Here is a 15,507-nt window from a genome sequence, read left to right as displayed (position 1 = left end):
ACAAATCTATCAGAACTGTTTGGCCGTCATGACGAAAAAACCCTAAAATGTTCATGTCAAAGTTTCGGTATGAAATTGATGAGAATCCATTTGAGCCTACTTCCCCCCATCCCCCTCCCCAGAAGTGTCAACAGAAGTGCTCGGCAACAAACGACACGCAGTTGCAAGTGTCAATGCCAAATCCATGTTTTTGAAGGCTTGAAAAGGCTGCGTTACAGGGGCACTTATGCCTGACGTTTACCTAAACACAAAAGGAGGGGAATAATGGCGCCCGGGCGTGTGTCAAAACAGGATCAGCCTGGGTCTAAACGAGCCCACCTGAGAGCTGGAGGGGACACCGACGGGGGCCGGCGTCTATCACAGTCCAATGAGAAATCCTTCCCCTTAAACCCCCTTTACAGGAACGTGTAGCAACATGCAACATATGCCGCTACCTCCCGCTATTCAGGGCCCGCGTTCAAAGCTGAGAAAACAGGAGATGGACTGCAGACAATGCCCACAATGGCGCAGTCATGAATATAGATGCAGATGGCGATTATAATTCTCTTTTATCGTAAGAAAAGGGGAGGGGAAAAGAGGATACGTCTCTCCGAGCTAGCTTCTCCTAACCACAAATGGACACGGTTCCAAAGCTCGGGTTCTATTTTGGAGTACTTCTATCGGAATCGCGAGTGTCTTATAGCCGTTGTCTGGGAAAGGCGGGTGTCGCCCAGGGGTTTGTGGTCTTGTCTGACACTGTCTTTAGAAACAATTCCCAGCAAGGTGGTCCGCGGAGGGATCTAAGGTGTCAGGGGAGACGGTGCCATATGTCCAACCATATTTTCAAATATTAACCGTGTTTTGGCGGTTGGAGATGAAACCCGATCTGGCAGGGGGGGGGGGGGGGGGGGGGCCGTGGCCAAGAGATCCCAGGGTGTCAGCTGGATGTGAAACGAAAGGTGTTATTCTGCAAACTCCCCAATCTCCATTCTCATCTCCCGCTCCATTCCTTTGTGCGTCGAGGGTCTCATGGGGGTCACACGTATACCGACGACGACGACTTCACCTTCTGAGGGGCAACAGTTGCAATCCCTGCCCCGGTGAAAGTACCATTTTTAAGCATAAGCATAAGAGTGTACCAATGGAGCCGGCTGAGTTGAACTAATGTTTCAAAATAATAATGTGCTAATTGCTTTGCTCCCTTGAAGCCTTGATTAATTTTCCCAATAATCCTGTGCTTTCTAAATTAGGATTTTTTTTGCTTTTCCTTTGGCCGGCAATCAAAAATTATTAAGAATAGGAGCCATCAAAAGGCTATGCGAGGTTTTAGCTTTGTTCCCTCTTCTAAACTATTCAAATATGCGGTGCATATAATTATTCTCCCGGTTTAATAATTCCCATCGGAAATTTTCCGTCTTCATCGTCAGGGAAAAAAGAAAAAGGTTCCCCTGCGCGCTCCCCAGATACATCGGATTAAGGAGGCACCCAAGCAGGAACACTGTTGACTCGCAAGATCCGCTCTTTGGACACCAGTAATATTTAGAATAAAACAACATAAAAAGGACCAACAATCCTGAACCCCTCCCCGACCCCCCCTGCTGTGCCCTCGACGGGGGCCACTCTTATTTAACTAAAGGCTACAACCTCCTTTATGCCCCCGAGAAAGCGTCCCTGTCAAACTGGAGGCTGGAACAATGGGGGCCCGGCCCGGGGAACAGAGCCATTTGCATGCAGCTGTTTGCCGTTTCCAGGACCACAAAGGCCAATCAAAGGGTCCCTAATGAAGGATGACAAGCGTCCACCCAGCGCCTTCGCTCTTGTCTGTGGCAGACCCCGGCCTCTCTGTCTGCCCTTCCCCACACTGGCCTCCTTTTCGCGGCATAATCAAGCGTAGCGTTTGTTTTCTCTCCGGCTCAAGTCCTTATGGAGGGGTGAGCCTGTAATGTTAAAGGTTAGTCAGGACGGGTCCCGCGCAAACAGAAAGGCATCTCTGGGAAAATGAGAGCCGCCGTGACCCTGAGCGAGACCCGCTCTGAGGCTTTCAATTCCTAAATGTGCATAGCTTTATACGCACGACGTTTATATGGCTTTTATGTTATCTTCTTTCTCCTTTTTTGAGAGGAGTAAAAAAAAAAAAGCATCTAAAAGCCTCAGGCAGTTAGTGGTTCCATACCCCCTTTTCAACCATTGTGGCACTTTACCACTCCACGGATGTTGACAGAAAACAAAATATTTATTATGAAGGGCAGATCGTTGCGGAGGAATTGCTGGCTGTGGATCGCCGGAGAAGAGAGGCTCCCATAATCCAGCCCACGGAGAGGCGGCCCCTGCCACTGCCATGCTCTCGCTGGCTCAATAGAAGGCTTAGAAGGCAGGTCGGGGAGGGGGGGGTGGGGGGGGGGGGGGATCTGGAAAGCTACTTTGCCCACAGTCCTCTTGCTGACCAGAATGCCTGATAAGGCTTCGGTGTCAACAAAACCAGGAGCGGGGATCAAAGCAGGGGTCACAATTATGGCGCTGTCAGAGTGGTTACCATGGTGATTCAATAGAGCATTCCATTTTATATTTTATTTACGGGGCTGGGATGCGGTGTGATTTAATGCTTGGCCGAGACTCGGATAAAGAGAGAACAATTTCTCTTATCGCACGCAACGTAGGCACCCGCACGCGCAAACAGACACACACACGCACACACACACACACACACACACACACACACACACACACACACACACACACACACACACACACACACACACACACACACACACACCGATCAGGGCTATGGATTTTTCCTGAGATGGATCTCTCTCTCTCTCTCTCTCTCTCTCTCTCTCGCTCTCTCGCTCTCTCGCTCTCTCGCTCTCTCTCTCTCTCTGCCCTTCTGACGCAGTCTTCCACTGCCACGAAGTTGAGCAGTCAAACAAAGTACAACACTGAAGATCAAAGGTTTCGCGTGGTTCCTGAAGACTTTGACGTTTTTCCGCAGACACAAAGAAAGAAACCTCTCCTCCTCTCAAGTTTGGTTAAGCCAGTATCTCAACCGAATAAAAAAAGATTGGTTTGTTTCCAGATTATACTTAAGCTTTAAATCAGAACAAATCAGCCTATATTGGCGTTGTAAACACACACTGCTTTTGATTTCAACCCCACATTTAGATCCAACATTTAAACTGTTGGGTCAGGTGTGTCATTACCTGGCCGATTACGAGTCGGCATAGGGTCGTTAACGAGACCACGGGTAATGCCTTGTATTAGAGACTATTACCTGCCCTCTTTTGGTCTATCCTTCCCTCAGTTTGGTTACTCCGCCTTAATTGGCGTAAGGCTAGTCTACAACCAGAGATCCATGCAGGAGGAGGAAGACTCTGGAAAAGCAACTTGTCTAATCAATTCCCTGGCCTCCGATGACAGCAGAATGCAATCAGGACCCAGCCATCTGATAGATGGCTGGGTTTGCCGCTAAACACCGAAGGGAAAGAGCGCTATGTGTGTGTGTGTGTGTGTGTGTGTGTGTGTGGGGGCAGGCAGAATGGATTGGCTCGCTCCCCTATACCAAATGATATAGTCCCATGAACTGCGTTTGCTGCTGCCAGCTTTCTGTAAGCTAGCGTGATAAACCAGTTGACTCCTTTCCATGAGGGATGGCAGACAAGAACATCGTTAGTCTTTGCTAGTGAAGCCACAGACTCCCTATTGTCTTTTATCATCAACTATGGTGTAGAGATGTTGTGTATTTTTTTATGGGGAATGGCGGGGGGGGGGGGGGGGGGGGGGGTTCTGACAATTTAAGTGCATATCTTGTTGGAGCTGATGGACTGACCCTGCAGTCCTCCGTGTCGGGCTATGTCGAGCTGACACCTCGTAATGACGTGATAAACATTCAAGCTAAGCAGAATCTGCCGGCCATTAGATCCCAGCTCCACACGCTAGTAATATGGCTAGCCAATCTCACGGCAGGCAAAACTATGGCCTATATCATTACCAGTACGACGACCACCACTGCCACTGTGCACAGAATGACTGGGGTAACGTCAAAAGCAAACTATGCTGAACTATATCGCTATGCTGTAATGAAGTGAAAAGCCTCACAGAAAAGAAAGCCATTTCTCTTTTCTATCTGAGGCGTCGGGCGTGTGGACCGACACATAATACCGGCGTAATTGAGCGAGGCACAGCGGGCTAACGTGTCTCGATGCGAGGTGGTGGCCGGTGGTTCGGCTAGAGTGTCCTTTTTCTTTATCCTGGTGAGCGGGAATCCCTTTAACTTTGCACCGCTCGAATAACGCTAATTGCGTCAGGTTACGACCGTCAAAAAGTGTAAAGACAATTAGCGGAAGGGCACAGAGTGAACCGGCGGCGGTTAGTCGTGGTGCGTGTCACCCCGCAGTCGGGAGCCAATGGGATTATGGGGAAGGTAACGGTCTGAATGAAGCGCTAATTAGGGGAAGAAGCAAAAAAAACACGCTGTCTGAGTCCCGAGGGACCCGCCAGGCCGGCAAACAAACCGTGGTTATTGACGGGAGAGGGAGGCATCTGCCTCGCTCTTATCTTTAAACCGACATGGGCTAGTTAGCAGTTGGCTCATTATTTAGTATTTACATTGATCCGTTTCTGTTCGTCAATGATCACTGGGACATTTGCGAAGAAGTCCCCTCCTTAATTCTCTCCTCAGCTGGTCGTCTCATTCATTAGTATTTACATTGATCCATTTCTGTTCGTCAATAATCACTTGGACATTTGGACACATGTCCTCTTCTTAATTCTGTCCCCAGCTGGTCAGCTCATTATTTACGATTTACATTGATCCATTTCTGTCAACTTATCATTTGGGCATTTGCACATTTGCACACACACGTCCCCTTCTTGAGTCTCTCCTCAGCTGGTCAGCTCATCTCTCTAATGGCGCCTCGTTTGTGACTTGACATTTCATTTTCTTCTGAGAAGAATAAAAAATAATAATTCAAAAACAGAAGGGGATAACCTTTACCGGCGTTGTGTGCCGACGGGAGGCGGCGGCGCGGACTGAGTGAAATGGTTAATCTTCCCCTAAACCCCGGTCGTTTGGCCGTGCGCCACCTATAGATTTTTCCTCCTCCTGTGCGGACTCCAGACAGTCCCCCCCCCGTTCGATTGCCAGCGACGTAAAAATGGATTAAATCACACTTCATTCTGCCGGGATCCTACTTCTCCAGCCCCCCCAACCCCAAACCCACCCCCCCCTCCCCCCTCTACCTCTATCTACAGTAGCCTGATGGAGCCAAACCAAACAGAACCGACAATGGGATTTGGTGCAATTTATTAAATGAACCGTTCCACGAGTTCCGCCAATGAAGTTCACCTCCTATGCCCGTGTACCGGTCTGGGAGGGGGGGGGGAACGTTTTCTGGGTTTAACTGTAGCCCTATGTATTACCCAAGGTTTTTCGAGAGGTTACAACTGGTCCCTGGTGACACAGATTTGATGTACTAGCCAACACCCCGAGACCGCAGAGAAATTAAGAGGTCGAATTGTTTAGTCTTTTTTCTTCTCCTGGGCGAGTCTTGTGTTTTTAAAACGGCAGTTGAAACTAACAGACCATCGCTGCTTATTTATTCAGCCCAATGCTAAAATTCTTGTTCTGCATGTATTTTATCTGGTCTCTCGCACAAAGCCAGTGATTACTTTTCAGTGCCTCGGTTTGGCTTTGTATAACATACGTCTCTCCCTCTCTGTCTGTCTCTCTCGCTCTGTCTCTCTCTCTCTCTCTCTCTCTGTCTCTGTCTTTCTCGCTCTGTCTCTCTCTCTCTCTCTGTCTCTGTCTCTCTCTCTCTCTCTGTCTCTGTCTCTCGCTCTTTCTCTGTCTGCCTCTCTCTCTCTGCCTCTCTCTCTCTCTCTCTCTCTCTCTCTCTCTCTCTCTCTCTCTCTCTCTCTCTCTCTCTCTCTCTCTCTCTCTCTCTCTCTCTCTCCCCCCGCCTCTCCTTTGGGTTGCCAGGTTTCAGCCGTGCTGCCTTGCCCTTCGGGCTGGTCAGGCGGGAGCTCTCGTGCGAGGGCTACGCCATCGAGCTGCGCTGCCCAGGAAGCGACGTCATCATGATCGAGACGGCCAACTACGGCCGCACCGACGACAAGATCTGCGACGCCGACCCCTTCCAGATGGAGAACGTCCAGTGCTACCTCCCCGACGCCTACAAGATCATATCGCAGAGGTGAGGGGGAGGGAGGGGTGAGGGCAGAAGGGGGGGGGGGGGGGGGGGGGATCTTATTTCATCAACGGTGACAGGAGGAGGTGGAGGTGCCGTCTCGGACCCCCGGGATGAGTTCTGTTATTTTGTGTGGGGCGGGGGAGGGGAGGGGGGGGGGGGGGGCAGTGGGCCTCCCCCAACACTGCTGCCGCATTCTGGCCGGAAAAACATGTTATTTTTTTTTCCCTCTTCTTCCACTTTCACACTTCTTCCAGTACTTGTTCTTCTTCAACTTATTTTTAATACCATGAAATATAATCGCCCTTCATGCTTAGCGCACCCACTCACCGGTCAACGCTTCATAATCCCAGTGCCCTTTTGCACGCTTTTCCTCCCTTTTGTTTGAATTCTCTCTCCTCTCGTTGACTCAGAGTGTATGGGGGCGGCGTTTGACCAAATAGGAAGAGAGAGAGAGAGAGAGAGAGAGAGAGGGCGGCACGCTACACGCTAGCTGCTGCCACCGCCGCCGCGTCTTTGTTCTTCTTGATATTCAGAAGATGATATTCCCTTTACAGGTTGTAAATAACGTAAAGCGGTACCCCTGTTGGCACCCAAAGGTCTGCTCGCCATTAGCCATCTCCCTCTGAGAAACGTTGCGGACTACACCCTCTCCAACTCCCCCTGGGGAGCTAGCCTTTCCTCCCTCGCCGCGGTGACAACACTAGCACCGCGCCACGGCCTGGATCTGGCACCAGGTGTTGACAGCGTTCGCCGTACGACCTTAAACAAACTAAACATTGGCTAAACTCGTTTTTGCTTCCCCTTCGGGCCTCTTGCTCGTGTCAGAAGACAGCTAAGCGTCCGTGCCGCTGTGCCCAAAGAGGTGGCGGAGGTTATTTCTATCAAACGGCTAACCGGCTCAACCTTTCATCAGTCGTGTCACACCGGCCCGAGCTCCACTGCTAACATAGCCCTGTGCTACATTAGCTCTGTGCTACATTAGCTCTGTGCTACATTAGCTGTGTGCTACATTAGCCCTGTGCTACATTAGCTCTGTGCTACATTAGCTCTGTGCTACATTAGCCCTGTGCTACATTAGCTCTTTGCTACATTAGCCCTGTGCTACATTAGCTCTGTGCTACATTAGCTCTGTGCTACATTAGCTCTGTGCTACATTAGCGTTCCCCACCCCTGGGCGCGGTGCTGCCGTACATCGGCCTACCCCCCCCCCCCCCCCCCCCCCGGAATTACTCTTTACATTATGTTCCACGTCCCCCTATTCTCCCCTCGTCACGTTTTAATCCACCTCTCCTTAATTGCTCCGATGAGACATGTCACGGTAGCATCGCTAACAGGGACTGCCCGCTGTGCTACACGTGCTCCGTGGAGCGGCGTTCAAAAGCGCCATGGTTACTGGCGATGGAGAGGCACGGGCCCACGTGGCAGCCCTCAGCGCAGACCCCAGTGAGGACCACGGCGGTCTGCAGAGACACGGTTGGGGGTAGCTCGATCGAAACGTCTGAAGTAATCCCTCCCGCCAATCAAGGGCGTCCTCCTAGATACTAGGTGTATCTAGGATACACCTAGTATCTGTGTTTCTGTCTGTGTGAGTGAGATGCTTCGCAGAGGTGAGGCATTGCATTTTTTGAACGCGTGCACGCACTCACACACGTGCAAGTTCAACACAGGCCACATCCATAGCCAAATTTATTCTAATGATTCAGATCAAAAGAGAAGCCGGATCTAGAGTGTAATTAGCGCTGATGTGATAGCTGGGAATATTTTTAGGATCCAGCAGTCGGCGTGCCCATTAGTGACCCGTTCTGCCGGCTCTGAGCAGTGTGTCTTGATGTGCAGCGAGGAGGCAGCCATATTGTTAATTTAGTTTCCATCGGCAGTGTTAGCAGTTATGCGGTCTGCGTTTATGTTGTCGCCTTTCTTTTACTTTTCCCTTTACCATTAACAGCTGCAAGATCAGAATCGGATGTGTTTCAGCAAGTAGGCTAGACTAAACATTTTTGTTGTACAAAAAACATGTTTGTGAAATATTTATGACACAAACGGACCTGGACGGGTAATAAAATATTAAGGCACTTGGGGGTTTTTCGCCGAAAGCTAGATTTAAGAGGAAAGTATTCTGGAACCATCTTTCTTCTTAACAGGTTCATAATGTACGGACCAAAATAGAAGAACTGTACGCAGTGCTGACAATTTAGGACATTGCTCGGTTAATTTCTTATTTAGTGAGCATGGAGAATTACAAGCGTGTGAGACGTTTACAATGCAAGAGAGTTAGTTTGTGGTATTATATATATATTATATATATATATATAAACCATATTCTGCTAGTTAGTGCTATTCAAAACAGCTTAAAAAAGCCACAGTTGAAGTGTTTCACACTTGTATTTTATTTTGAGAGAGAGAGAGAGAGAGAGACTAATTTATACTTTTTATTATATATATTATCAAAATATAAATTTGCCATTATTTATGCATATATAATCAAAAGTATAAATTAGCTATTAAAAAGTTATTTCCATCCCGAGGTTAATGAAAACCACACGCATTTTACCGCAAGGTCTAAAGGTGGCGCGGTTTCAGAGAGCCACCAAGATGGACACTCTACGAGTGACTATTTTTCCGTTGACGGGACTAGTTGACACCGGGTTAATGCAAAAGCTTCTTAATATCTGAAGTAATTAATTCCGTAGACGTCTTCTGCGTTTTGATATCATCGAGGTGTGGAACCACAAGTGTCTAGCGAAAACCTTGCAGATTCAGCCGGAATGTTCCAAGGTCTTTACTGCGGCGTTCCTGGCACTATCTGTTATTTCAGATTACAGCATCGGAGGGGAAGACAAGATGGCCCCCGGCTAGGGATAATGACATTTTTTTCTGTTAATATTATCTCACCGAGGGGAACCGCGGAGAGCAGCTCAGGGGGACGGACCTTAACGCGACCCACATGAGGCGACTCGTTCGGGGGGAGGAGGGAGGGGGGCCTGGGTTGATAAGGGCCAGAGCTCTTCATTAAAAAACAATTTGAGCCGATCGCAATCGCCACAATATGTATTTTTGATTAAGACGACGCCAGGATATGACGCGAAGAGAATTTTGGCGGGGGTTGGTTTGAGTGACGGACGCCAGACGGATAGGATCTGTGATCAACTTTGATCTCTCAATTTGCGACAGTGTTTTTTTCTTCGGCTGCCACCACCACCTTTTCTCTGAGGTGGGTGGTAGCCAGTCTACTCCTAGTCGGGGCTGATGATTTTCTCCCCTCCCCCCCCCCCCCCGAGTGCTTGTTGCGGTAAAACGCGAGCGGAGAATCAACCACGTGCCCACGCGGCTGGCATCTCTCCGCCTTCCGCCCAGTACCCTCCTTCCTAATGGACGTCTGCCCTTTTTTGGCGGTTTAAAAAAACAACCACCCTGCTTCGCAATGCATTAACATCACAGGTGAAAGGAGTTAATTCATTCCCTTTTATTCCCCTCCTTCTTGTGAAAAAGGAAAAAAAGATGTTAAAATGTGCCCGTCCATCATGGGTAGAGAACAATAACCGTTTTTTTTTTCTCTCTCCCTCATGAACAGAAAAACACAGAGGACTCCTCTGGAAACACTCTGTGTCTTTGTGCGATTGTTTAACGGCCATTTTCTTTTAGGTGGCTCACATCACATCTGCACTGTGAACCTCTGGGTTCTGTTTCCTCAGCGGGGGGGGAAGCACTCTCGCCCCGCTGATCACTGGTGCTCAGTGCCTCGGTGACCCTCTTCCTCAAAGAGACGCTTATCCCCAGTGTCTCGAACGGGTCTGCTGGCCCGTCTCCTCCTTCCCCTTCTTTTCAGATATTGGTTTGCATCGGTTTCCCCCGACGGCCGCCCCCCCCCTGTCTCTCAGCCACAAGAGAGCCTGATTGAAGTGGAGACACTTTATCCTCCTGTATTTACACCAAATCAGTGCTTTGCTGTCCTTTTCATACTTATATATAAATGTTTTATTTTCCTTTTTGCTTCGCTGCTATTTGAACCCTCTTAACAGCATGGTGACATGTTGGTATTGAACAAGCAAGCGTACGTACACACACATGTGCGCACACACACAGAAACACACACATACACACACACACACACGCACACACACAGAGACACAAACACACACACACTCACACACACACACACACACACACACAGAGCCACTCACACACAGAGACACACACACACACACACACACACACACACACACACACACACACACACACACACACACACACACACACACACACACACACACACACACACACACACACACACACACACACACACACACACACACACACACACACACACACACACACACAGAGAGAGAGAGAGAGCCACACACACACAGAGAGCCACACACACACACACACACACAAATACACACACACACACACACACACACACACACACAGAGAGAGCCACACACACACAGAGAGCCACACACACACACAGAGAGCCACACACACACACACACACACACAGACACCCACAGACACCCACAGACACACATGTGTACACAGATTAGCAACGGAGCATTCCCATTCAAGAGGAACAGACACACTATTCAACCTAGGGGCTGTTTTTTTTAATATTGAAATAAAATGGCAGCTCCTCCACGTCGGAGGCGCGCCGCGCTGGCAGAGGACCTCTTTGTTTACTACAGAAAAGCCATTCCGGTCGATTGCATGTCTCAGCCACCTGCTGTTTCAAATCTTAACGATTGTCTTTGGTTTCAGCGGTGGCTTGGAGACGCTGTTTAAGAGCTATAAACCCTGTTTGACTGGAGGAGCCAAGCCTGCCAACACAAACTCCTAACTTTGCCATGAGCTGTTCTTACACATCGTGTATGCCTCCCCAACCCCCCGGCCCCCTTCACGTTGACTTACCGATTCTCCATTTTCTTCTTAACACACTGCGTATTGACTTTATTCATGTGTTTCCGCTTTCTGTCGCCGTAGCAAATATGTAAAATGAGCCGTCGGATTGGAATTTCAACCCGAGTGCGCTCAGCGCTCGCCATACCTGTACATGTCCTCTCTTCTCCTCGCCGTCTGTCTCTTGTTTTTCTGAACCCTGGTTTCTCTTGTGTTGTTGTCGTCCGTTGTGCGTTCTGAGTCATGCTGAACCCTGTGGTCAATCTTGTGTTCTAGGTGCAACAACCGTACCCAGTGTGTGGTTGTCACGGGCTCCGATGTGTTTCCGGACCCATGCCCCGGCACCTACAAGTACTTAGAGGTCCAGTATGAGTGTGTTCCTTATAGTAAGTATTCCCAGTCTGACTCTCACTATACCAAACCTATTCTATCTGTTACAACATGATGATGTTTAAGACCCGTGTGCCCTCTGCAACAACTGGGACTCAATACACTTGTAAATATTTATATATACAGTATATATGTCTATATATGTGTGTATATGTATGCATATGTACAGTATGTGTGTATATATACATATATGTGTATGTGTATTTATATATATAAATATATCGGTGTATGTATGTATATATATATATATATATGTGTGTGTGTGTATATACACACATATACATAAAGATATTAAGATTTATATATAGATCTATATATAGATAGATAGATCTAGATCTATCTATCAATATCTATGTATCTATATGGATGTATCTTTCTTACTTGTCTTAGATTAATAAGGTTCTGTAAACACAGCAAAGCAAATATAAACCCCAGATTGAATGTTGACATATGAATGCAATTCAACGTTGATAGAGTTGATAATGCATGTGGTTTTATTTGTACTAAATTTGCTAATCATAGAGCAATATAAGACAAAGTATCCAACATCTGCTTTGAATTATATCTCCAGAAGCCTCACCGAGCCTAATCCCTGCCAAAGAAATCAGAACGCAGCTAAGCGATTTTAATAAGAACATTTCCTGAAACGTTAACCTGTGTTTATTCCTCAAAGCCGACCTCACTCGTTCCTGCCTCCTCTCCCTCCCCTCCGACTAACAACTATTCTTCTTCTCTTCTCTTTCCCACCTCCAGTGTGTGTGGTGTGTTGCTAACCTCTTTGTATACAGCTTTCCTATCCCGCCAACGTATTTCTAATTCAACATGTTATTCGCCATCAAGGTTTTTGGATGAAAAAGATAGATTTTTACCTTTTGAAAGAACTGGAACTGCACTATGTTCTGAACTAGGTTATATTGTCTGGTGTCATCCGTTTAACCTTGCAATCTGAATTGAATTACCGTCTGGTTAAGCAGACGAAAAAGAAAAGCGAACTGGTCTCCGGTCGATTCAGGCCATCTGCAATCACCCTCACACCCGGCACGTTCTTTGTGCTTGGCGAGGGCATAGAGCATTGTGGACGAGGGGCAGCAGTAGTCTGACCTTCTCTGACCAGCACGTCGGTCTGCGATGGTTCTGTGTTTGTTTGCCTTCTTTCTTAAACCTTAGGGTAAACGGACTGACTAACGAATTTTGAATTCCTTCTCAAAAGTTCTCATTCCAAAAGAAAATACGCAGCAGTTGCAGTTAAACCTTTTCTGTCCTAACCTCTTCAATTCTTCTCTTTCCCCACGTCGTTGACTCTTGATAACCTCTTTCTCTCCCCTTTTGCACCTTTCCTTTTTTTGTTCTATCGCTTTCTTTTTCCACCGCCTAAAATAGAAGTGGAGCAAAAAGGTAAATGAGTGGTCCGGCCCCCCCCTTCCTCCTCCTCCCCTCCTCCTGGCTCCTTGTCCTGTGGTATTGAGTCCCCCCCCCCTTCTCCCCCTTTTCCCTGCACACAGACCCTCCCCCCCCTCACCTCCCGCTCCAACACACACACACCTCCTTCACCCCGACTCCCCTCCTGTTCCCAAATGTCTCTTCCCTTTTATTTTTCCTTTCTTTTGTCAGAAACTAAACCTGGAAGGGAATTGTGTTGTGCTGTGCAACCCCGGAGTCCACACTCTCCACAGAAATAATAGATTAAAGTCCCCCCCCCCCCACCCCAAAAAAGAAATATCATTTTTTTTTTCCAATACAAATGGTCGCCCACGGTGCCTGGGTTGATGACCTCAGGGACCTGTTGACAGGCACTGTCTGGGAGGATAATGTGTCGATGGTTTTGTCTTGCTTGCTCCTGCTTGCATCCAGAGCACGCGATATGAGCGAGCAGTGATGGCTGACTGAGACGGGCAATGAGGGCAAAAACAGAAAAAAAAACACCCAAAATCGAAACCGTTGACCGTTCTGTTCCTTTTCATCGGCGAATAACTCGGAACGGACTTCACGGTGGCGACCTTGCCGCGACCTCGCTCATCCATCATTGGTTCCTCTTGTATTTTGGCCACAGAATGAGTAGTCGCGGTCCTCCACCGTTTGTGGTTTTGGTCGTTTGATCCACTTTTAGTTTTTGTTTCACCTCCGCTTCGCTGCCACCACGGTCATCGACACTCTGTTGTTCACCCTCCCCCCCCCCCCCCCCCCCCCCTCCCCCTCACATTCCCTCCATCTTCTTTCCTTCAAGATGTGAAATGGTTTTTTCTCCCCTCGCCCTTCTCATCCTGGTTTACGACCCAAGTCACGCAAGTGTGCATGTGTGCAACGTTGGCATTTTCCTCCTCCCCGAGCCCGGCCGTGTGCTAGTTGACGTCAGGGACAGGGCTGATGTTTCCTGTCCCCCTCACCCCCCCTCCCATCCCCCCCACCCAAATTTTTTCCCATCTTTCACTTGCAGGTCTCTTTTGTTGGTATTTTTTTCGTTCACGTCTCCGTACGCTTTTATCCAGTTTTTAGGCAGACTCTTGAGATGAAGGTTCTCCTGGCCTCACATGTCCATTACTGAACCTTCTCTCCCGTACTAATTCTCCCATTCCTTATTTAGTTTTTAGTCCAAAAAAACCAACAAAAAAACCCAAAGTAGTTTCGTCCTTTGAAACCTACAGTCCCTGAATGCCACCGCTCCAAGTGTTGTCTGTTCACAGTGCATCACCTGTTCTATATTTGCTCAGCCTTACTCCACCGCGCGCCTCGTGTCTCCTCCTCACTCTCCTCTCTCTCCCACTCTAGTCTTTATCTGCCCTGGCACGCTGAAGGGCATCGGAGCGCCCACCTTCGTCTTCGAAGCCGAGCAGCAGGCGGGCGCCTGGTGCAAGGACCCCCTGCAGGCGGCCGAGAAGGTGTTCTTCATGCCCTGGACGCCGTACCGCACGGACACGCTCATCGAGTACGCCTCGCTGGACGACTTCAAGAGCGGCCGGCAGACCACCACCTACAAGCTGCCGCACCGCGTGGACGGCACGGGCTTCGTGGCCTACGACGGCGCCATCTTCTTCAACAAGGAGCGCACGCGCAACATCGTCAAGTTCGACCTGCGCACGCGCATCAAGAGCGGCGAGGCCATCGTCAACAACGCCAACTACCACGACACCTCGCCGTACCGCTGGGGCGGCAAGACGGACATCGACCTGGCGGTGGACGAGCGGGGCCTCTGGGTGATCTACGCCACGGAGCAGAACAACGGCCGCATGGTGGTGAGCCAGCTCAACCCGTACACACTGCGCTTCGAGGCCACGTGGGAGACGGCGTACGACAAGCGCTCGGCGTCCAACGCCTTCATGGTGTGCGGCGTGCTGCACGTGGTGCGCTCCACCTACGAGGAGAACGAGAGCGAGGCCAGCCGCAGCCACATCGACTACACCTACAACACCAAGCTGAGCCTGGGCGAGTACACCGACATCGCCTTCCCCAACCAGTACCAGTACATCGCCGCCGTGGATTACAACCCGCGCGACAACCAGCTGTACGTGTGGAATAACTTCAACGTGCTCCGCTACGACCTGGAGTTCGGCCCCCCGGATCCGGCGGAAGGTGAGGAAGTCTGCGCCGGGTTTTCTTTTTCGTTTTTTCTTTCCGCTGCACCCAGACGGCCAAACACGCACACGCGTAAGCAGACAGACAGACACACGGACACGAACATGCGTACACGCACGCAGGACACGTACACGCACGCACACACAGACACGCACGGAGAGACAGACACACACACACACACACACACACACACACACACACACACACACACACACACACACACACACACAAAGACACACAAAGACACACACACAAGTCCGCACACACACACACACACAAGTCCGCACACACACACACACACACAAGTCCGCACACACACACACACACAAGTCCGCACACCCACACACACACACAATTCCGCACACACACACAAGTCCACATGTCGGGAGAGGAGAGCTGGGATTGTACACAGGTGGGGTTAATGATGTCGCAAACGGTTCCCATTTTCATCTCAGACGTGTTAGGCGTTGGGAAAACACAAAGAGAGGCT

General features: G+C 49.3%; 1 protein-coding gene across 1 annotated transcript in view; it reads left to right on the top strand.

The window, feature by feature from the left end:
* The window catches only part of adgrl2b.1 (adhesion G protein-coupled receptor L2b, tandem duplicate 1), a 61,437-nt gene that overhangs the window by 21,536 nt on the left and 24,394 nt on the right, over positions 1 to 15,507 (top strand). The window contains exons 3-5 of the mRNA XM_056597317.1: positions 5,954 to 6,167; positions 11,334 to 11,443; positions 14,214 to 15,014. Of these exons, the coding sequence (XP_056453292.1) occupies positions 5,954 to 6,167; positions 11,334 to 11,443; positions 14,214 to 15,014 (1,125 nt within the window). The remainder of the gene's footprint in view (positions 1 to 5,953; positions 6,168 to 11,333; positions 11,444 to 14,213; positions 15,015 to 15,507) is intronic.

The sequence above is a fragment of the Gadus chalcogrammus genome, chromosome 8 (assembly GCF_026213295.1).
Source record: "Gadus chalcogrammus isolate NIFS_2021 chromosome 8, NIFS_Gcha_1.0, whole genome shotgun sequence".
Lineage (NCBI taxonomy): Eukaryota > Metazoa > Chordata > Actinopteri > Gadiformes > Gadidae > Gadus > Gadus chalcogrammus.
This window is presented reverse-complemented; position numbering and strand designations above follow the sequence as displayed.